Source organism: Ochlerotatus camptorhynchus, unplaced genomic scaffold (assembly GCF_037179485.1).
Source record: "Ochlerotatus camptorhynchus isolate MF236.1 unplaced genomic scaffold, CSIRO-AGI_Acam_v1.1 ptg000360l, whole genome shotgun sequence".
Taxonomy (NCBI): Eukaryota; Metazoa; Arthropoda; class Insecta; order Diptera; family Culicidae; genus Ochlerotatus; species Ochlerotatus camptorhynchus.
The window spans coordinates 2,535-24,504 of NW_027040848.1; the positions used below are offsets into that span (position 1 = coordinate 2,535).

The 21,970-nt window shown below is 38.3% G+C and overlaps 2 protein-coding genes across 2 annotated transcripts; one reads left to right on the forward strand and one right to left on the reverse strand.

The window, feature by feature from the left end:
• Nucleotides 1-2,895: 2,895 nt before the first annotated feature.
• LOC135709395 (rutC family protein UK114-like) lies at nt 2,896-3,742 on the forward strand. Its single transcript, XM_065231686.1, has 3 exons — nt 2,896-3,038; nt 3,293-3,522; nt 3,583-3,742. Exons 1-3 carry the CDS (start codon nt 2,974-2,976, stop codon nt 3,699-3,701), a joined length of 414 nt encoding a protein of 137 aa, XP_065087758.1. The 5' UTR covers nt 2,896-2,973; the 3' UTR covers nt 3,702-3,742.
• Nucleotides 3,743-4,504: 762 nt separating this feature from the next.
• LOC135709399 (uncharacterized) lies at nt 4,505-21,478 on the reverse strand. Its single transcript, XM_065231691.1, has 6 exons — nt 21,371-21,478; nt 19,867-19,988; nt 19,572-19,804; nt 5,705-5,762; nt 5,440-5,588; nt 4,505-5,382 (listed from the first exon to the last, which is right to left on the reverse strand). The coding sequence occupies exons 1-6, from the start codon at nt 21,476-21,478 to the stop codon at nt 4,505-4,507; spliced, it is 1,548 nt and encodes a 515-aa protein (XP_065087763.1).
• Nucleotides 21,479-21,970: the final 492 nt, after the last annotated feature.

The window sequence follows — 21,970 nt, forward strand, 5'->3', positions numbered from 1 at the left end:
AAGTTTTCTGCAATATTTTAGTTTTCGAATATAAAAAAATATTAAAGCTTTAAAAATTTGATAAAAATGGGAATTTTGCCTTCTTTGAGTGTTCATTGCGTTGTTACATTATTTTTGTTTTTATCTTTTATGTTCGTTTGCTGATTGTTATTTCTTTAATTTGCTATTTGAGTAAAGAAGGCAATATTCCCAGGAGAAATTTTCCGTTTTGAATGCAAAATATAATGGCCCATTTTAATGGTAAATGGCCCATTTTGGGAAATGAAACTCCGGGAAATGTGATACCACCGTTAGAAGGGCTTTCAATCAGTAAGGAGCTAGGGCAGGAGCACATATGTGATTGGCAGGGAATGTGGTGGGAGTTTAAATGTACTGAAAAACCGCCTCTTTTGATGATTTCGATCGAAACTGGTTTTGAAAATCGGTTTGGATCGAAACTAGGAAGAGAGGTGACTTTTCAGTACATTTAACGGGGCTTATCACATATGTGCTCCTTTTATCTTGTTGGTCAGCTTACTCCAAATTTGCGGTTCTCTCTTGTTAGTTAGGAGGGTGGTATCACATTTCCCCCACAATATATAAAAAAATTTGAAAACAATGGGAATTTTGCCTTCTTTGAGCGTTCATTGCGTTGTTATATTTATTTTTTTTATTTTCGTTTGCTGATTGTTATTTATTTCATTTGATATTTGAATAAAGAAGGCAATATTCCCAGGAGTAAAATTTTCTGTTTTATATGCACAGGATTATATACATTCTGGTAAATGGCCCATTTTGGGAAATGATACTCCGGGAAATGTGATACCACCGTGAGAAGGGCTTTTTGTCAGTTAGGAGCTAGGAAATGAGCACATATGTGATTGGCAGGTAATGTGGTGGGAGTTTAAAGGTACTGAAAAGCCACCCCTTTTGATGATTTTGATCGAAACTGGTTGATCATAAATTGATTTTATTGAAAATCGGTTTAGATCGAAATTAGGAACAGAGGTGACTTTTCAGTACATTTAACGGAGCTTATCACATATGTGCTCCTTGCATCATATTTATAGCGAATTTGTTTATTATTCAGTTCCAACCTGGATCGGGTATCAAGATCGACTCTGCTTGCTTCCTGACAAACGTCAGTTTGATCGTTTGTTTTTAAAACCTACCTCAGGTTAAGGTTCGCACTGACAAAAAGTTCGGTTTCGCACTGGGTTGGAACTGGTTCCAACCCCGATAATAAACAAATTCGCTATTAGTCAGCTGTCTCCAAATTTGCCGTTCTCTAATATTAGCTAGTTAGGGTGGTTGACATTTCCCGGCTTTTAATTTCTTATTGAGCCATTTATTAGCATAACATTGCCTGCAATAGTTTCGTTTACAAATATTAAAAAAATAAAACGAAAGCTTAAAAATTTTAATAAAGTGGGAATATTTTCTTCTTTGATTGTTCACTGCGTTGTTGTATTGTTAATATTTTTATCTTTTATTTATGCTTGTTATTGAATTCGATTTTCGAACAAAGAAGGCAATATTCCCATAAGCAAAATTTTAAATAAAAAAATAAATATTTCCGTTTTGAATGCACATAGTTTATACTTTCATATAAATGGCTCATTTTGGAAAATAAAACTCCGGGACGTGTGATACCATCCTGAGACGCGTTTTTATTCAGTTAGGAGCTAGGAAAGGAGCACATATGTGATTGGCAGGGAATGTGGCGGGAGTTTAAAGGTACTGAATTCCTTGTTCAGTACTTTTAACGGGGCTTATCACATATGTGCTCCATTATTCTTGAAACACAGGATAGAGTCGACTTCCGGTCAGAGAAAGTTGAGTAAAATTATAACTGTCCTCTAATTGACCCTGTCTTTAAGTTGGTAATTCTGGTTCATTTTGTGATCTCATTCTTCCCAGGTAAAATAATAAACTTGGAATGCTGGTATATAGGGTTAACTACCCGATTTTCGGACTACTAAGCACAACCTGCATTTAATCTTTCTCAATCTAGCGCAGTTTAGCACCAAACGGAATTTTATTATTTTTGATGGCTTCCAAATATATTTACCTTTCCGTACGTACCGTAATATTTGAAAAAGAGGAACCAATCGTTGAGATATTATCAAAAGTATAAACACTGCTTCTTGACGCCAAACTCGGCCTAACGTATTGAAACGCCAATGAAAAGAAAATGAATTCACTTCGGCCTATTGGATGAAGACAAACATTGTTTCGATCGGAGCGCTTCTTTTGTTTTTGGGAATAATGGGTGCAAGCCTTCACCCCACGCGTTCTCATTGTATTCGTTCGTTAGCTTATTAACTAAAGTATCGTACCAAACGCATAATTGACTTTTTAACTCTGAAACCATGGATTTATTTGAAGTTTTCTGCTCGATAGGCCCAAAATGGGCAATTCGGTCGAAGTAGTTCTCTACCCTGTATCTCATATCAATCTGACGCTACACATCAGTTTCAGATAAATCCAATAAATTAGAATGCACATTTCATGCACATAGAACAGCCTGAAACTTGTGTAAATATAAGCAAGCATGGAAAAATCGTTTCATTTCACATTTACTACTCACTCACACAAGGGCGTAGCCAGGTTTCGAGCTAGGGAAGGGCGAAAAAAAAATTTATTATGAAAAATTTGGCCGAATACCATTTTACCGAGCGCCATTTCACCGAAAGTCTTTGTGTTGCTGAGTTTAGGGGGGGGGGGGCAGTCCCCTCTGGCTACGCCTATGTCGACGACTTTTCTGCAAACGCAAGCTTGTAACCAACTACGCAAGCTTGTACACACCACTTAAAAAAATTGTCAAATACAGCATCGAATTTCAGCTTGAAATTGTTTGTATGGGTGCACCAAAAATCAAAGTAAAACCCATAAAAGAGCAATCAGTAGTAAATTAGCAGTTCCAGTGAGCAGACCGCTTGAATCGTGGCATCGTTTGCACACCATACTAATACACGATCCAAAAATACAGCCATGTCTTTTGTCATCCGTAAAATCATATCAAGCAGCAAGTGTCCCCGGCCATTGGCTCCCTATAGGTATGCTATTGATTGCATAATGTTATAAGCTACTTGGTTATTTTGTCTGCCAACTGTGAAATCCATAAGAAACAGTTCAACATGGGTTGAAACTCCACAAGTGCACATACTTATCTCTGTTCGTAGAGAGCAAACCGGTTGATGTTCGAACGACACTATCAAAACAAACAAAAACAAGAACTTAGGGCACACCACTCGGGAGATGGGAAAAAGTGTTGGTGATAGGTACATGTGATATTTTTAACTATTTCTAGCCAAGCTGTTGTCGCAGATCGTACCGTGTACTGTTCCGGTGTCATTGGAATAGATTTAAATGAACCGAAGCTCGTTGCCGGAGGTGCTTCAGCCCAAGCTGCCAAAGCACTGGAACATCTGGCCAATCTACTCAACGATGCCGGCTCCGGCATTGATAAGGTGGTTAAGACAACCGTCCTGCTAGCTGATATGAACGATTACGCGGCAGTAAACGATGAGTATAAACGATGTACGACCGTATTTGTGGGAAATGGGTGTATTCAGATTCATCTATTGGATTTCTTTTCAGTTTTTGGCAATAATTTTCCGGCAAGAACATGCTATGCAGTCTCACAACTGCCCCTCGGCGCTGCTGTAGAGATCGAAGCTATTGGAATTGTGGGAGACGTTAAACATGAGACCAGCTGATGGGCAGGTGATTATATATATATTTTTATTAGAACTCCATGGTATTCAAGAAATAAAAATAAATGTCTTTAAGGAGTACTTGATTGGTTCAACTTATTTACATACTTTTGATTGCATAATTTAGCAATAAATTTGTGTTTTTATGTTACTTCATACGCGAAGTTAACGATTTTCAGAGTTGGTTGGAAATGCTAACATGAAGCTTTAGTGTGATGATTTATTAGCTAGAGAATGATCTTTAGAAGAGGGTAGGTGGATAGTTCCGTTAGAGTACGGCAGTATGAAAATTGAATAGAAGTTGAAAATGAGCGAAGGGCCATTAATGCGACAGTTTTTCAAGATAGACGCACATTTTTGCCTAACCCGTACGATGTACGCGGGGACTTGAAGTATGTCTCCAAGTCCACAGGCAAAAATGTGCGTCCCTCTTTTTTGCTCATAAACTGACTGCGGCTGTGGAATAGTTCTAGCGACGTTTTCATCACTACCTAAAGCCCCACGTTGCGAGAGCATTTCCAGTCGATGGTGTGTTATAATGCAGTTCTTCTTTACCCAACTATTGTGCGTCTATCTTGAAAAACTGTCGCATTAATGGCCCTTCGCTCATTTTCAACTTCTATTCAATTTTCATACTGCCGTACTCTAACGGAACTATCCACCTACCCTCTTCTAAAGATCATTCTCTAGCTAATAAATCATCACACTAAAGCTTCATGTTAGCATTTCCAACCAACTCCAATAAATTTGTATTTGCTTTCTTAAACCGAATCAATAAAACTTAATTGGAATAAACTGAGCATTATTTACACATCTTCTGGTGATCTACCCAACTCCTCACCAGCACTTTCCAACACTTTATTTCTCCTTTGCTCAAATAGATTTTCCAGGATATCCTCGTTGCTTTCGCCGAACAAATCGAACGAATTGGCGCGGTATGGGATTTTGTGCAGGGTGCGCTTCAGCATTTCCCATTTCTCATTCTGCACCTCGGAAGACGTTTCCTCCAGCACCTCGTCGATGGCTGCATCCACATCGAAGTCATCATCCGGCACAATAGTATCCTCATCATCGTCGTCATGGTTTTCTTCCTCCTCTTCATCGTCACCCTCCGAAATGTCCAAATTACTCTCTGATTGCATTTTGCTTTTAAAATCTTTCAGATTGAATTTCTTCAACCGAGGAGATGCCTCCTCCTCGTCGCTATCATCTTCGCCTTCAATAGCGCGTGGGTATTCGAAGGATCGAAATCTTGTTAGCGTTTTAAATGTAGGAACCAGAGGCATTCTGTTCAGAAGTTGTTCCACATCCTCAAAGCCTTTCAGACTTTGCTCACTGGAATCTTCTTCATTATCAGCTGTTTCAGGTTCTTCATCAGCGACTGCATCGTCATCCAAATTTACTAAATCCTCATTTCCTTCCGAGTCGGTCCGGAAAACCGCTTGATCTTTTCGAAGTGCATCTTCTCCTTCCAGACTTGACAGGTAGCCTTCCCTTGATTTTTCACTACTTTCTATCACTCTACCACCCTCAAAACCCTTCTCCGGTGACTGTTGGTAGACACTTCCATCTTCGTCCGTTTTCTCCTCGATGACGCTCAGTTCAATCGAATTCAGTTTGAATGTGAAATTCCGTCGCCGCCGTTCCGCTTGGCTCAAATCGGAACCATCATCTTCACCAGAAGCTGCAATGGAAGCACTTGTGAAAAACTTTTTTCAATTTCATTCAAATAAGGCCACACCTTCCGTGTCGTATAGAGTTGTCTCCGGAGAAAGAACACGTTCGAAGGCATCCGTTGTAGGTTCCGGCTGTTGCTGCTCCTGAGGGATCGCATCTTCTGTGCTATCACAGTTGTTGTTGCTATTCTCGAAGATGTTGCTTACATCGCCCCTATCGGATGGAACGGCAATTTAGCAGTCAGACATTGGCCCATCGGGAGGAGCAAAACATGGAGAGGGGTAAAAGAAAATTTAATTAAACTGTTCATTATGCAATGGAGTAATTACTCAGTGGGTGGCCTCAGGGGGTACGCGTTATAGGCTACTGGTTGCGCTATCAACAGGGCTGTTTATACGAATAAATAGGAACTAATATGCACGAAGTTTATATCCTAGGATCTCTTGGATGCGAGGGTTGTAAAAATAGAGTATATTACAGAGTATAAAGATCTGCTGGTGTCGTTGCTGGAATGCATAAAAGCGTTACCGTGGCTTTAAACAATATGTAAAAGATGTATTCATACAGAATTAACCACGCCGGTTTGGGATGATATACACACTAAGTTTTTTTCCACTGAGCTCTGCTGTGCAAATCTCGGCAAAAAAAGGTTTTACTGAGATCTCAGTTAAGCATTATCCAACACTTAGCAATCAAATGTAACTTTTGCTGAGATCTCAGTGAAACTTATTTTACCGAGATTTACACAGCCGAGCTCGGTAGAAAAAATAAGTGTGTACAGTTACTTTTCAGTCTTATAACGGTTCGTTTTTTCACACACCATTTATATCACTATCGGTGTTATTGCGATAAGTGTTTATTTTGCAGAAATGAATAATTAGTTTGAAAACATATATTTATCATTGATTGTATGGACCTACACATTGGTAAAACAAAAATATGTAACCGATGCATTGTAAAACATCTTTAACGAATATTCATGATGACTAATTAATATTGTACAATAAAGCGCTTTGAATTTTCGGGATTTGCATAGAAGTGGTTTGAGAGGTATTTGTGTAACAGAATTAAAAGGGCGGTTTTTAATGATTAAATTTTTAGTCGCTATTGAAGCAATTGTAAACATTTGAAGGGATTGTCTATTGATGAAATCAGTTCATCTTTTTGTAAACCTAGTTGAAATGTATTTAATAAATTATCTTATAGATAAATCATGAAGTTCAATCCTTTGTAGGGGTAAGTGGCAGGACTATCGCCATCATCAATGTACATTTTCTTCTGTCAAGAACACACATTCTTTGGCCTCTTTATGGTCTCACTTATTACACGATGTCCTTGGAAGAAAATCTTACAAAACAAAATCAGTATCGCTGCAACATCAAGCAAACGAAAGCTTAGGCTCACCCCTTTCGTATGCGTTCTATGTGGGGGGTGTTCGCGCATTCCCTTCCGAAGGAAGACGTGACCAGAGATGTTTATTCCTCAGAAAAATGCCACCGACCTTGGCTGGAATTGAACCCAGATCCATTGGGGTGAATAAGCAGTCACGCTTACCATTACACCACCGGCGTCAGTGATTGTAATTGCCTGAAACTATTGATAATTTTGTTGGACATTTGTTGCAAAGTCTCAACATTTTAAGTTCTATATACCTCGGTAGAACTGTACCAGGGAGACAACTTCAAAACCATATTCAGAACTTCTGAATGCTTCGAAGTGGTTTTTTCCTGGTAGTGCAACATCTAGACCATATTGGCACAGCATAAAGCATGGCTGGCTAAAAATTGTTTAAATATTAGAAGTTTATTCTTCAGGAAAAGTTTGGACACAGTTGACAAAACATAGTTCTGTTTGAAGCAGTAGATAGAATAAAGTTTAAGCTTGTAATAGGTACGTACGAAGAAGTAGATTTTTATATTAATAATAAACTGTTTTTGTGTTGTAAAAATCAAGTGAGAAATGCTTTTTGCACATCTAGGACTTAAAGTGTAAAGATTCATTGGTGTTGATTCAAATGTTAAGACTTACCTACTCTTTGCATATATATAGTAAACTATGATCCTAATCTATCAATTACTTTTAAAAAAATTCAAGAACTGAGTGAAAAGTTATTAACAAATGAGCAGTTGGTTTGTACAACTGTGCATGCCATGCATGGGCGTATTGAACTAAGATTGGGCCCATCGCTAAAAACCTGCTATTTATCCATTTTATCAAGATGAACGCGTCATTGGAATGGTACTAATGGATGTTATTTGTAACTACTGAAAATTTAGTCGATTGCTAAATTTATGTATGGGCCCAAATTTGTTGCATTTAGGCCGACATTACATCTATTTTCCCTATTTGTTACATTTGGCTTGAATGCCCTCAATGTGATCTTTAAAAGTTAATTTTTGGTCTAGTACTAATCCAAAATATGAAGAGCTGTGAGTGGGTTGGTTAATTTCCTTTAAATTCCGTTATAATTGCTTATCTTTTGACAGATACGCGTATTTCGTCTACTACTTGCAGACTTTATCAAGCATGGGAAAATTCATTCACTCGCGCGAGCATCACAGAATCAAAATACACATCCTCACCTACAAACAGATTGCCGAACGAGTGTAAATTCTTCCAACCAAGTGACTCTGCAGCTCTGTGACTCAGAACCAGCGTTGCCAGGTCATTTTAAGAAAAATCTGGACCAGGTAAAATATAAAATCTGGAAAAATCTGGAATGCTCCAAAAAATCCTTTTTTTTTACATAATGCTATTGAAATCAAAGTGATGTGCCAATCTCCCGTAAAAATAGGTCAGTATTGTAGTGGTGTAACAGGCAAAGCCTTTTCGATAGTTCGGTAAGATGGACAGTCACCTCAGAGAGGGACTGCCATAAATGAGAGAGTAGCAGAATTTTGAGTATTGTACATGAATAGGTTGAATATATGGGTCATTAGCACTTTGACTACGAACATAGAAACAAGTGTTTTATTATTTCCTCTGTCGTATATCTGAAACTTCGTTTATAATAGTGGCAACGAGGATAAATTTTAAAATTAGGGTTTTTTTTCACATTCGCGTGTGTAAAAGTTTTTTTTTTCAGTGAGAAACTCAAGGAAAAATATTGATTGCGTGTAGACGGCCTATCGTAAGTAGTTTTGCCGTGATTTTGTTCTCACCCTTGAATGGTAGACAAACGTACTTAGTGGCGAGAATTAGATTTAATAATTGAACACGTTTGTACCATAGAGGTAACTCTAAGACCACTGGGTCCCGAAGAAAATCATTATTATTTTTGGCTCACTCAGTACCAGAACAACGGTCCCAAGCAGTCCCAAGCTATTTCACTCACCCCTGCATGTTCTGCATGAATCCACACACCCCTGATGTTATCTGTCAAACTTTCATAGCGAATCAAAACAAACATAGTGTAGTAATAGAATTTCAACTAGAATAGGGTACGTTAATCGTTTGCTTGGGACCAATAGGCTACTCAAGTGGTGAGCCAATTTAAAATCGTTAGTTTCGTATTGATTGTTGTTTGTACTCTGATAAGTGGTTGAATTTGTTTTACAGTTTCATTTTTCTTGAAAAACTTGTGTTTCGGAAAAAAATCCCTGCTAATTTTCTGTAGAAATTTTTAGAGAAAACAAAAGAAGACACCATTTTGAATAGCTCAGATTCTTTTGTGTTCGAAAATCTTTTCATCAAGTGGTTTTCTCACCATTTTGTCTTTCCTTTTGTTCCATAGTGAGCGCTAGGAAAAGAACATCAACGACGCCAACATTTACGCTTGGAAGTGAGTGGCACACTTTTGGTATTCTAGTCCAGATTCTAGTACCTACCGTTGTGTTGCGAGCTCCGAGACAGTGACTGAGTTCCAGCAGTGTTGCTCATGTTGAGCGATTTTCTATTTATATGCTGAGTGAACAACTGAGCCTCACGGAGTGAAGGGTGCATTGTGTGCATGAAAGTGCATTGCCGTCACGATCGCTGGTGTAGTGTTTTATTGTGCTGCTGTTTAGAGCTGTGTTCCTCTGTTTTACGAAGCGAAGCTGTTGTTGACGGCTTATCTACGGATTGCTGTTGCTGCTGTGTGTGCTGGTGATCGACGGTTCGGTTTGCTGCTGTGTTTGCTGGCTGATTTTAATTGTGTTGGCTACGCTTTGTGCTATGGCTGTTTACCGCCGCTAGGGTAGCTGTGCTGATTGTGACACCAGTGTTTTCAGGTATGTGATTTTTTGTTGTTGATTTGTTATATTTATATGCATTTATGTGCAATAGAAAAGCATACATATTTACACTGAATCCATTTTGCCTGTTTTTTTTTTTATATTTTACTGAAAGGATGTCTATCAATCCAACATCTGAGCCTTTCATTCCGGGAACTATTCCTTTTTCCCAATATCAAGAGCAACTAGAGTGGATGTTTGAACATAATAACTACACGGAAGATAGATTCAAAACTTCGTTTCTTGCAGTTTGTGGGACTGAAGTATTTTCTCAGTTAAAGCTTTTGTTTCCCGGGCAAAGTTTAAAAGACCTTACTTATAAACAAATAACAGAAAAATTAAAACTGCATTACGATAACAAGGACTCTGATGTTATACACAGTTTTAAATTCTGGACTCGTAGGCAAGGGCAATTCGAGAAGGCAGTTGATTTAAGTATGTAAAGCATTTAGCCGAGCTGTGCGAGTTCGGTGAATTTAAAGATAGGGCCATTCGTGACGTTTTGGTTATCGGCATCAATGATCGGAAGTTACAGAAGCGGTTGTTTGACGAGGACGTTCTTACTGTTGTCAAAGCGGAAAAAATGATAGTGAATCAGGAAATAGCTTGATAGAACCCAATTTTTGCGTAACGACGATGATAGAAGAGGAAGTGTTATAGCTCGTTTGGGTCGAAGGCAGGACCGTACATCACGTAGGTCTAATTTCCGCAGCAGAAGTAGGAGTGACAGTAGGAATCGATCGTTTAGAAGCAGAAGCGGAGGAAGATATGGAGATAGAAAGAATAATAATTGTGACAAGGAGTTTTTGTGTTCGTATTGTAAGAAGAAGGGTCATTTAAGGAAATATTGTTACAAGTTGAAAAACAAAAGCCCGCGTAAATTCAAGTCAGGTGTAAAATTTGTTGATTTGCCTAAAACTTCAGAGCCTACAACATCAGGATTATTCAAGCGTTTGAAGGAAGATATACAGTCAGATTCGGAGGAAGATTTGCCTTGCTTAATGATTTCGGCAGTGAACAAAATTAATGAACCTTGCTATGTAGAGTTAAGAATCGAAAGCAAGAGATTTACAATGGAGGTAGACTGCGGATCGGCGGAAAGTGTGATCTCTGAGGAATTGTTTCTCCGAAATTTTAGAAATATTCCTGTAAAGGCATGCAATAAGCGTCTTGTAGTAATCGATGGTAAGGAACTGAAGGTATTAGGAAAGGTGGAAGTATATGTACAGCTAGGAAACATGCAAAGAAAGCTCTACTTGGTAATTCTACGCTGCGAAAATGATTTTGTTCCTTTGATGGGACGTACCTGGCTGGATATTTTTTACACTGGATGGAGACATGTTTTCACTAGACCGACTGCAGCTGCGGAGTACATCAGTGCGATTAATGACGAGGAGACAGTTTATGATTTGAAGTGTAAGTTTCCGAAGGTATTTGATAAGAATTTATCTAATCCGATAGTTGGATATGAGGGTGATCTGGTTTTAAAGGATAACACGCCTATTTTTCGTAAGGCTTATACAGTTCCTCTACGTTTGCGACAAAAAGTTTTGGAACACTTAGACGGTTTAGAAATAGATGGAATAATTACGCCAATTGAAGCTAGCGAGTGGGCATCACCTGTGGTGGTTGTCATTAAAAAGAACCAGGATATACGGTTAGTAATCGACTGCAAAGTCTCGATAAACAAAGTAATTGTCCCAAATTCATATCCTTTGCCTTTGGCGCAGGATCTTTTTGCCACTCTAGCGGGTTCCAAATTTTTTTGCTCGCTGGATTTAACGGGTGCCTATACACAGCTATTGCTATCGGTTAGATCAAGAAAAATAATGATCATTAACACCATTAAAGGGCTTTATGCATACAACCGGTTGCCGCAGGGGGCTTCTTCGAGTGCATCAATATTCCAGAAGGTCATGGATCAGGTACTTCAGGGGCTTGAAAATGTATCGTGTTACCTTGATGACGTTTTAATTTCAGGAAAGAAGACTGCAAAAATAAGCTTTATTTAGTCTTGGAGCGATTGTCCAAGGCTAACATAAAAGTGAATTTTAATAAATGCAAATTTTTTGTAAAGGAGTTGCCATACCTTGGACACATTTTGACTGACAGAGGACTGCTTCCTTGTCCGGATAAAATTGAAACTATCCGTGAAGCAAAAGCTCCGCAGAATGTTTCGGAGCTTAAAGCTTTTTTGGGTTTAGTAACATTTTATGCTAAATTTATTCCAAATTTATCTACCCGGATAAAATGTCTGTATGCTCTTTTACGGAAAGATACTAAATATATTTGGGACAGGGAATGCGATAAAGTTTTCAACGAATGCAAACATTTTTTATTGAAGCCTAATCTTTTGGAGTATTTTGATCCTGAGAAACCAGTAGTTATTGTTATCGATGCTTGCTTTTATGGTCTTGGTGGAGTAATGGCTCATCAAATCAATGGTGTGGAACGACCAATAAGCTTTACTTCATTTACTTTGAACGATGCTCAACGGAAATATCCGATTTTGCACCTAGAGGCTTTAGCGGTTGTGTGTGCTGTTAAAAAGTTCCATAAATTTTTATATGGAAAAAAGTTCACAATATATGCTGACCATAAACCTCTCCTTGGAATTTTCGGAAAGGAAGGAAAAAATTCACTTACTGTAACGCGACTTCAACGATACGTAATGGAACTATCGATATACGAATACGATATCGTTTATCGACCATCGTCAAGGATGGGGAACGCGGATTTTTGTTCCAGGTTTCCTACTGCTCAAGAAGTACCAAAAAGATTAGCGTGTGAATATATCAAAAGCCTGAATTTTACCAATGAGTTCCCTCTGGACTACAAGGAAGTTGCAAAGGAAACTAGCATGGACAAGTATTTGCTGAAAATTATGGATTTCTTGCGTAAGGGTTGGTCCGACCGAATCGACAGAAGCTTCAAAGATATTTACTCACACCATCAGGATTTGGAGGAAATTGACGGATGTATCCTGTTTCAGGACAGAGTAATTATTCCAGATACTATGAAGCCGAAGGTGTTAAAAATGCTGCACATGAATCATTCAGGCATCAAAAAGATTAAACAATTAGCTCGCAGAACTGTTTATTGGTTCGGGATGAATAAAGATATCGAAGATTTCGTTAAGGCCTGCAGAACATGCAACGAAACAACAGCACTTTCAAGAAAACCTCCTTATTCAAAATGGACTCCGACTATCAAACCTTTTAGCCGTATTCACGCCGATTTTTTCACTAAGTGGATAGAGGTGGAACATATGAAAAATGGGACGGATCACAACAAAGTGATCACAGTTTTCTTGAAAATTTTTGCTCGTTTCGGACTGCCAGACGTTCTTGTGACGGATGGTGGACCTCCTTTTAATTCGGACATTTTCATCAGGTTTTTTCAAAAGCAGGGCATTGTAGTGATGAAAAGTCCACCGTATCATCCTGAAAGCAATGGACAGACTGAGCGAATTGTTCGTCTGGTAAAAAATGTATTCAAGAAGTTTCTAATTGATCCACAAATAAGAACTTTGGACACCGACAAACAAATTGCTTATTTTTTGATCAACTATAGGAACATTTGTTTGGAAACGGATGGCAAATTTCCTTCTGAGCGTATGCTGGCATACAGACCAAAGATTTTAATAGATTTAATCCAATCCAAAAATTGACTGATACATGTGTTGATCACCCAAGAGTTATTGATAGCAGTAGTTCAGATAATATATCTGACCAATTTCAAGACACAGTCAATCAATTGGGATTCTTCTTGTTTTTGAAATCTTCTTCAATCATCATCATTAATATACACATACATTCACACACAAGCCATCCGAAAATTTAAAGCAAGTATTTCATGATTTTACATCGTATATTTTCTGGGTAAAACACTATCACTGCATTTACTTACTTGTGTTCTTCATAGCATTCCACAATTTCACGTAATCGTATACACTAAATTTATTAAAACTGGAAGTCAAATCTCTTGGTGAACAAAACAAAACACCAAGAAAATCACTTCGTTTCCACTTCTTTGCTAGCGAACGTAGAAGAATCATTGAATCAAGCGTTGCCAGATGTATTACCTCTAGCATTGAATATATTTTTTTTTAAACATGCCAATACGAAGTTTAACCCAATAACTTAGATGAGTGGATGTTTTTAATGGCGAATAAATATCAAAAACTGAATGAATAAAAATAAAAGGTCCTTTTTTGGAACTTAAACGTTCCAATTACAAAGGTAAACAAAGATTGAATTAAACACAAACAGGGGAGATGGCAGCATTGCATGTAGCATGTTATTTGCTTTCCCGCTCAGGGGTGTAAACGAAATTTCATACACCGTAGTCTGGCAGTGTGAATGTTTTGTCTACGACATTCTTATCCACGTGCATGTGTGACGTCACATTTGCTGTTGTATTGATAAGTAAAAGAATAAAAGAGACGGCAGATTTTGCTCACCATACCAGTTGATATATACGATTCATTGACTGTTTTGGCACAGCGACGCACGCTACCAACGAATTTACCAATACTTTTAGAAAGTGATGATTTAGGATTACAAGAAGAAGAAGCAAAAGAAAATCGAGTGATGGTTAGTTGCCTCTTAAAGTATGGAGATCTGATATAGGGGAAATGTCTCTAATGTTGGCCTATGGATCTAATATTGGGCCCATCGCTAAAAATCAGCTATTTATCAATTTTATCTAGATGAACGCGTTATTGCGACGTTACTAATGGATATTTTTGGTTGCCATTGAAAATTTTGTCGTTTGCTGAATTTATGTATGGGCCCAAATTAGGGACACTTAGGCCGACATTACCTGCATTTCCCCTATTATAAAAATAATAATCCAACTGACATTCGACAATGGTTAAATACAAGCCAAATTTATAAAAAAAGATCTCTACGAATATTTTGCAGGTATCTTTGGGAGGCAGGGTTCTTTCGGCGCATAAGCGCCAGCTAAAGGTAGTCCCAGTCTCTCGCCGGAAAGCGCCTAGGACTTTTGCTTTCCATGGAGAGAGTGTTTCTTTGCCGACCATTGAACTACCTATCGATGAATTGTTACCTATCGAGCCACCAGCAAAGAACAGAAACAAGCGCAGACGAGAAGATGATTGTGAGGATTCGTCAGACAGGTCAGACGTTAGCTCTGATTTTTACGGTTTCGCTGCTGATTCTTATTTTTTTCGGGGGAGGAAGTTGCCCCAGTTAGCCATTATCAGAACGACAATTTGGCTGACGGTAATCGCCGATCGAAGAGGAAATGCAAGAAGAAGAAGAAAAATGATTATGTATACTATTAGTTAGTTTTCGAAGGTTTTGCATTTTCCGTAGTTTACTTGAAGTGGATATTCTGAAATTTTGCGCACAATTTAGGTTTTGCATTCTGAAATTTGATTGATATGAGAATCACTTTAAATTTAATATTTTCTGAATACATATTTGAAATTTCATCTTAAGGATAGAGGAGTTGTAGTGGTGTAACAGGCAAAGCCTTTTCGATAGTTCGGTAAGATGGACAGTCACCTCAGAGAGGGACTGCCATAAATGAAAGAGTAGCAGAGTTTTGAGTATTGTACATGAATAGGTTGAATATATGGGTCATTAGTACTTTGACTACGAACATAGAAACAAGTGTTTTATTATTTCCTCAGTCGTATATCTGAAACTTCGTTAATAATAAGTATGATCATCTGGAATTTATTTTAAGTACTAGAATGATTATAAATTACATTTTTAAATAAATTAAATAAAGCAAATAACTTGTTAGCATTGCTAAAATCATCAAAAAGTTGAAAAGTATTGACACGGTGTGCCCAAAAAGTTTAAATATCCATTACGCAGCATTTAAAAATTGAGTTAAAGGTGGGTAAAAGACAGCAGAAAACATGGTTAGAATTGTTTTTTAAACTGTAACTTAAAAAAAGAGAAGCTAAGAATCAAGAAAACTGGATGGATTTTTTTTAACTATTAATCGATAGACTAGACTATTTGATACAGTACTAGAATTTAAAGATTTTATTAGTTCTAAATAATTCTAAGGTTGATCAGATTAACAGTTTAGTTCTTGATATCATACAACACACAACATCCAGCAGACCAGTAGGCAATTTTATTTTGAAGCAAAATTCACCGGGCTGAAGTGGGAATCAAAGCCTAACATCGTGGAACTCACACACAGTTTACCTAAACTACGGCATGCTACGCATGACCATTATGCCAAAGAATAATTTTATTATTTTACTAAAATCAAAGTTTGAAATCTCAGGATCTTGAAATGATTCTAAAATCCGGAATTCATATTTTTCCTGCGTCCAAGATCATGAATCATTTTTGTTACTCCGAATTTACTTGGAACTCTTCACAGGATATCTTCACCTTTTTTTTAGTTCAATTCGAATCATCGTAGAATTCCATCATATTTCTTTTTTATATTCCCCTAAAATAATCTTGAAAATATCTAAACTTTTCCGAGAACCATTAAAAGAGTTCTTAGCATTACCTCTTGTAATCTCTTATAAATCACTCTCCAATTCCACAACTCCCTCAAATTGATAATCATTCCCAAGAATTGTCTCAATTTTGTGTCCATTTTTCTCTACGAAATTCTTAAAATAATCTTAACAATTTGATTACACTCTTCAGAATGAGCGTCACACTCTTCTCAGACTTATCCGATAATTCCCTTTAAACTGCTTTGTAGGTAAGGTCAACATTGTTTTGAAATCCTTTTCAGTATTACCTAAGTACTCTAGTACTTTGCCAAAATGGTTTTGAAAGTCTCCCAGATAATGCGCCTAAAATTTTATTAAAATTAATCTCCATATAAACATTGGACAGAATTCCATTGAAATTATTCTCACGATTCGTATCAGCATACTCTTTAAGTTTCATCATAAGAATTTTCTATGATTTCTCTTCCGGATTGTATTTCCTTTAATAATAAAATCTTCATGCAATTGTCATCAGTGTTGACAAGACAATTGATACCGTCTTCAACCAAAGGTTGCACAGACTGAATATATAACACTAAACATAGGGCAACACACCACACTCATTAGACCAGTAGGGAAATTTTCAGGTTGCCAAAATTTGCACCGGCTGGAGTGGGAATCGAACCCTCACTTCGTGGCACTCACAATACGCCTAAATGATGGGTGACGCCACACGACCCCGAAGCCCACAAAGATGATGCAATTCTACTCATAAGTAGCTTGATTTTTTTTTTTTTTTTTTATTTCACAAAGAATTTGACTCACACTTAACTGTGAACTATTTTCAGAATTACCTTTAAATTTCAATAATGTCTAACGTTGATGGCCTTTAATAATTAAAGTAGCAAGTTTGCCTTTTATTTTTTGATTAGAGGGTATATCAATTGCACTGATATTTTTAAAGCAACATGTTTAAAAAATCTGGGAAAATCTGGAACATATTTAAAATATCTGGAAATATACGTGGTCTGTCTGTGTATCTGGCAAGACGACTAAAAATCTGGAAAATCCAGATAAATCTGGAATACTGGCAACTGGCAGTAGAAGGAAAGAAGGATAAACTGAAAGGCAGCCGAACAATTTTCTCTAACGAGGGAGAACCAGATTGAATGCGTAAAATCCGAATGCTAACGATTTTAATAGCCGAGTCAGATAGTTTTTGACTCACTGATTTAAATCAGTTGAATTGGCCACAGCAGTTTTATGTTATTTGCGTGACGCTTATGTTTATGTGTTACAGTATAACAGTTTTTTTTCGATTTTAATAGCGATTATAATGTGTCAATGTATGTATAAAGCTAGAAATAAAAAGTGATTCATTCTACAAAATTCTCATTCAGCTCACTCAGCAGAATGCAATCGTAAAATGCCCAGCATGGAAAAAATAATAAGAGAGGAATCATCCACACTCAGAATTATTCATGTTACGCTCAGCTGTCTGTTTTGCTCAATTCTGCGTTTATCGAAGAAAATAGGAGCAATGCAAATACGAACGGAATCAGTGCGGTTCGCACAAGCTGCTATTCGTTTCTGATGTTGTATGCGTGGGAGTGAGTAGTAAATGCAAAATGAAACGATTTTTCCCATGCTTGGAATTTATCAGTGCCAAGTACTCAACTCCAAAATATTTAACTTGACTTGACCAAGAAATTGGAACTCCGTTCATAGTGACTAAAGACTGTCCTCGAAAAAAAAAATGCAAAATACAAAAATGATGACCAAAAATTCATTTTAAGTCGGATATTTTTGAAACTCTCAGGAAATAAATAAACACATAGGGGAATTTACGTATTCTCGGCAACCTAAGCAGCGACGTTCTTTCTATAGCCTTTTTCTCTAAGGAACGCACACATATTCAGTATTGGTTTGTTTGCAATCTTTTGCTGCCAGCTGCTCTAACAATTTCAGTCGAAAGAATTGTCAAAAACTGTTTTGAAACGCTTTTACAAAGCTCCAATCTTCTCTAGTGAGAGCGAGTATTGTCGGCAACCAGTTTTTCTTCGGCAACCGTTCCATTTGAACTGCATGTAAATCTACTGTTCTATTATCGGCAACTCGAAATCAGCTACAATTTGTAGTGCGTGTGTTGCATTTCAAGAAAACCTTGCTAGATTGCTTTTTCTCAGTGGTAAAAATATAGTCCAATTGAAGCTGAAAGCATAAAGAATCGTTTGTATGCATTCAGCTAAGTGTTTTCGTAAGAAAATCCAGTGAAAATAGTGTTTCAATTTGGGTTGCCGAAAATAGTCTGTCATGCCGAAGCCGTCATTTCCCCTATTAGATATGTTTTTGTAAAGTTGGTTTATTCAGCTTCCTCTACTAGGCTAAATGCCCGCACCTTGGACTTAACGCTACCATCAAATCCTGTGCAACACTTGTGTTATCTTTCTTACACACTTTCATCCACTATTTCTTCAAATTCTTGTCGTTTTTGAAGACCTTCCCTGTTTTCCGGAGCTTGCCCTTCATAATCGCCCAGTTTGACGGATTTGCCTCCTTCGGCACAAAACCGTACCGTACCTTTCCATCACCGGTTTCGCGGTACGATGCCAGATCCGGCCAAAACAGATGTTACCTTCGTGGGACCGGAGGAAGGACAGCAGGGGCTTCTGGAGGCATTCTTCTTTATATTTTTGGCCGTTGATGGTGCCGGTGGCTATGTACGGCTTGCTGAATTTGCCGCACCCACAGATCACCAGCCACACAAAGTACTTCCAACAATCATTACGAAACTAACGATTTTAAATTGGATCACTACTTGACTAGCCTATTGGTCCCAAGCAAATCGATTAACGTACCCCATTATAGTATAAATTCCAGTACTACACTATGTTTGTTTTGATTCGCTGTGAAAGTTTGACAGATAAAATAAAGGGTTCATGAATTTTCTCATTTTCGAGGGGTGCTTGGGTGATTAGCTTGGGACCGAAGATAGTACCAGAGCTGAGCCAAAAAGTTGATCTCGTTTCTTCGGGACCTACCTTGTAACCGTTCGTGAAATTTCGCTGAGGTTTTGATTTAACTCAGTGGCTTAAGCGCCACTCTCTATTAAGAGAGACCACTGGTCGTGTTAAAGCTTTGCCCGACAAATGAGACTTTTCTCTCAGAGGACCTCTTGAACGGTCGTTGGTTACTAACGGCAATGAAAAAAACTATTAACTTTCTGGAAATGCCAAGTCCTTCAGTAATACAGGAATGGAGCGCATGAACCAAATAAATAAACCAAAGGTATTACTCTCACTCACCCCCGAAACGGAAAGAGAACGAAGGAATGCTGACTCAACTGAGCGGAAAAGAAAGAAAACAGAACGTAACGTAGTAAGTGTGTTTTATTCAGGGAGTAGCATTCAAAACGTTCGAAAAACTAATCTTCAACTTTTTCTTTAATCTATATTCTAGCATTCATTCGCATTGGATTTCAGAGAGGGGTTTACGGGAAATAGCAAATCATGGCCATGAATTAAACATGCTCTCACATACCTGCGCAGGTTTTACTTAACGAAGTGATGAATCGCTGACTGCTGTCCGATGAGGGCTCGACGACTCGATGATGGCGGTGTAGCGATGGCGGCGTAAACGTGATGGTGCCGCTCACATGCTGCAGTATGGCGCGCAGCAACGGAAGGTGACTCGTACGCGGTATGGCCGAATTAGAGTTGCGGAGGGAGTGGCGGCTGGACGGAAGACTTCCGATTTGGCAATCGAGAGCTGAGCTACGACGAGAAGTCGTGCTGTCCCGGGAGATTCGCTCCGCAAAGAGAAGAGGCCAACTTACCTTCGGACGGCTTCGGGTACTTTGTTTCCGCTATGACCATCCGTGATGAAATGAACCCCCTCTCCCGTTGGATTGAATCCGGACCGCGGTACGCTTTTGGCGACGCGCTCACACGGTCCGAGCTCTCGGAAATAATGGTCCACGGGGTTGTAGTGGAAGGGACCTCGTCGACGGATGTTTGGCGACCGTCGGAAGATATTTCACTTCGAATATTAGCGAACTTCACCCACCTCCGTTTAGCTACCTTCGAAAAGGCGGGCCTTCCCGTAAAAAAAAGAACCGTAGAGGTACAATGAAATGTATTGTAGCCTTACAATAGAGTTTATGGTATTTACAATAAATCGTATTCTCCACAACGATAAAATAACAGTAGAATGTATTGTTTCTACAATATAATCAATGGTAAATGGGGGAATATACAATAGATTAAGGGGGTCGTTATGTATCTTAACCATACGAAAAATCACTTTTTCCCGAACAAACTTGAACCATTTACCATTAATTGTATTGTTGTTCTATTGTTGAAAACTCTTACTATATGGGACGTATTGTACATCTATTGTAATAACAATATGTTAAAACTTCGTGTACTATATACACACAATAAGATCGATTGTTGGCAATAGATTTACTTGTAACTGTATTTTATTTTATGGTAATTTTGGTTATTTTTTTCCGGGTTAGCAGGGCGCACGAGTCACGGGAAATGTCCGTCTCCCACGAACGATGATGGCGATGCCACAGATGGAACCCCCGATTCGGCGTTGACGATAGCCGAACGGAACGTATATCCAGCCCGTACAAAAAAAGCGCAAAGCGCTGGAAATCCAACGCGAACTCACATTACTTATACAATTCTAAATTTTAACAAAATTCTATAAAATTACCTTTTTTGTACAATTTCACAAATAAACGCACTGAACAGACTACGCTGAACTTAATACGGACTTATGTCCACTGTACAAAAAGAAAGAGAACGTTTTAAAAACCACTGGTTGATAAAAACTCACTCACTACTATTCAGTACCTTTAGAGAAACTTATCGCACAAAATCAATTTGATTTAATATAATTCGAGAACGTAAAGTAATTCGCGCACTTCTGTTATCCAGCCGATTCGAAAACGAAATGGATGAGTCAGAATAATTTGGCAAGCAGGAAAATTCCTAACGACCTTTCCCTATTCAAATAGGTCATCTTTTAAAAACTCCCTCTTCATTCGAGAGTTGCGCCAAACCTTTCGAATGGCGACGGACCTCATGGCGCCTCCAGAAAGCATGTACAATGTAATACAGCTCACTATAAGTTGAGCTTTTATGGCGAAGTTGTAAAATCGACACAGTAATGGTCTGATTTTATTTACACGGCTGAAATATTTCATTTCTTAGCAAACTTGACATAAAAAGGATTTAATTGTTAATTAAATTAGATTTCAACGAAAAACTATTAACAAATAAACGTAAAACGTTACAACCTCTATGGTACTTCTTTGCATATTTGACAACCTTCTTCTTCCGGAACTTCTCCAGAACATCCATGCGGGACTTGCCGAAGAAAAACTCTATGCCGGGAATCTGCTTGGCGTCCGCTTTAATGTACGTCTCATCGTCCATTACGATGCATTTTGGCTACACCAACCACTCGCGGTACAGTTTCCTGGCGCGGGATTCGGTCACCATATTCTGTTTATCGGTTCGGATAGGCACCTTCCTTACCTTAAAGGCATGAAGTCCGACCCGCTTCATTGTCTGCTGGACGAACTAGACGGAGGAATTGACCTTCTTGACCACGTCCCGAATCGAAAGGATCGGATTGCGCTTGAAGTAATCCCTCAACTTCCTTGCTTTGACGGGGTCGGTCGCCTTCGCTTTTCTTTCGCTGCCGCTGGGTCGTTTGGGTCTCCTTGAATGATTTTACCACAACGGGACACGGGTGAATTGTCGATTCCAAACTGTTTCGCGATCCACTTGTGGGACTGGTCTGGATTTTCCACGACCGCTTCCATAAGTTTTGTCGAAACACTTCTTACTTGGAAGCCATTACATTACATTACACACTCAACTAGTTTTACTCAAAATGTCATCAATTTTTACACATGCAATAAA

Bases quoted from the DNA above. Each gene is read 5' to 3' on its own strand.
- LOC135709395 (XM_065231686.1), top strand. From the start codon at position 2,974: ATGTCTTTTGTCATCCGTAAAATCATATCAAGCAGCAAGTGTCCCCGG. The intron at 3,039-3,292 runs GTATGCTATTGA...AACTATTTCTAG, and splicing joins CGGCCATTGGCTCCCTATAG to CCAAGCTGTTGTCGCAGATC. The intron at 3,523-3,582 runs GTACGACCGTAT...ATTTCTTTTCAG, and splicing joins AAACGATGAGTATAAACGAT to TTTTTGGCAATAATTTTCCG.
- LOC135709399 (XM_065231691.1), bottom strand. From the start codon at position 21,478: ATGGACGATGAGACGTACATTAAAGCGGACGCCAAGCAGATTCCCGGC. The intron at 19,989-21,370 runs GTTGTCAAATAT...TATTTCCGAGAG, and splicing joins AGAAGTTCCGGAAGAAGAAG to CTCGGACCGTGTGAGCGCGT. The intron at 19,805-19,866 runs GTAAGTTGGCCT...TTCTCGTCGTAG, and splicing joins GTACCCGAAGCCGTCCGAAG to CTCAGCTCTCGATTGCCAAA.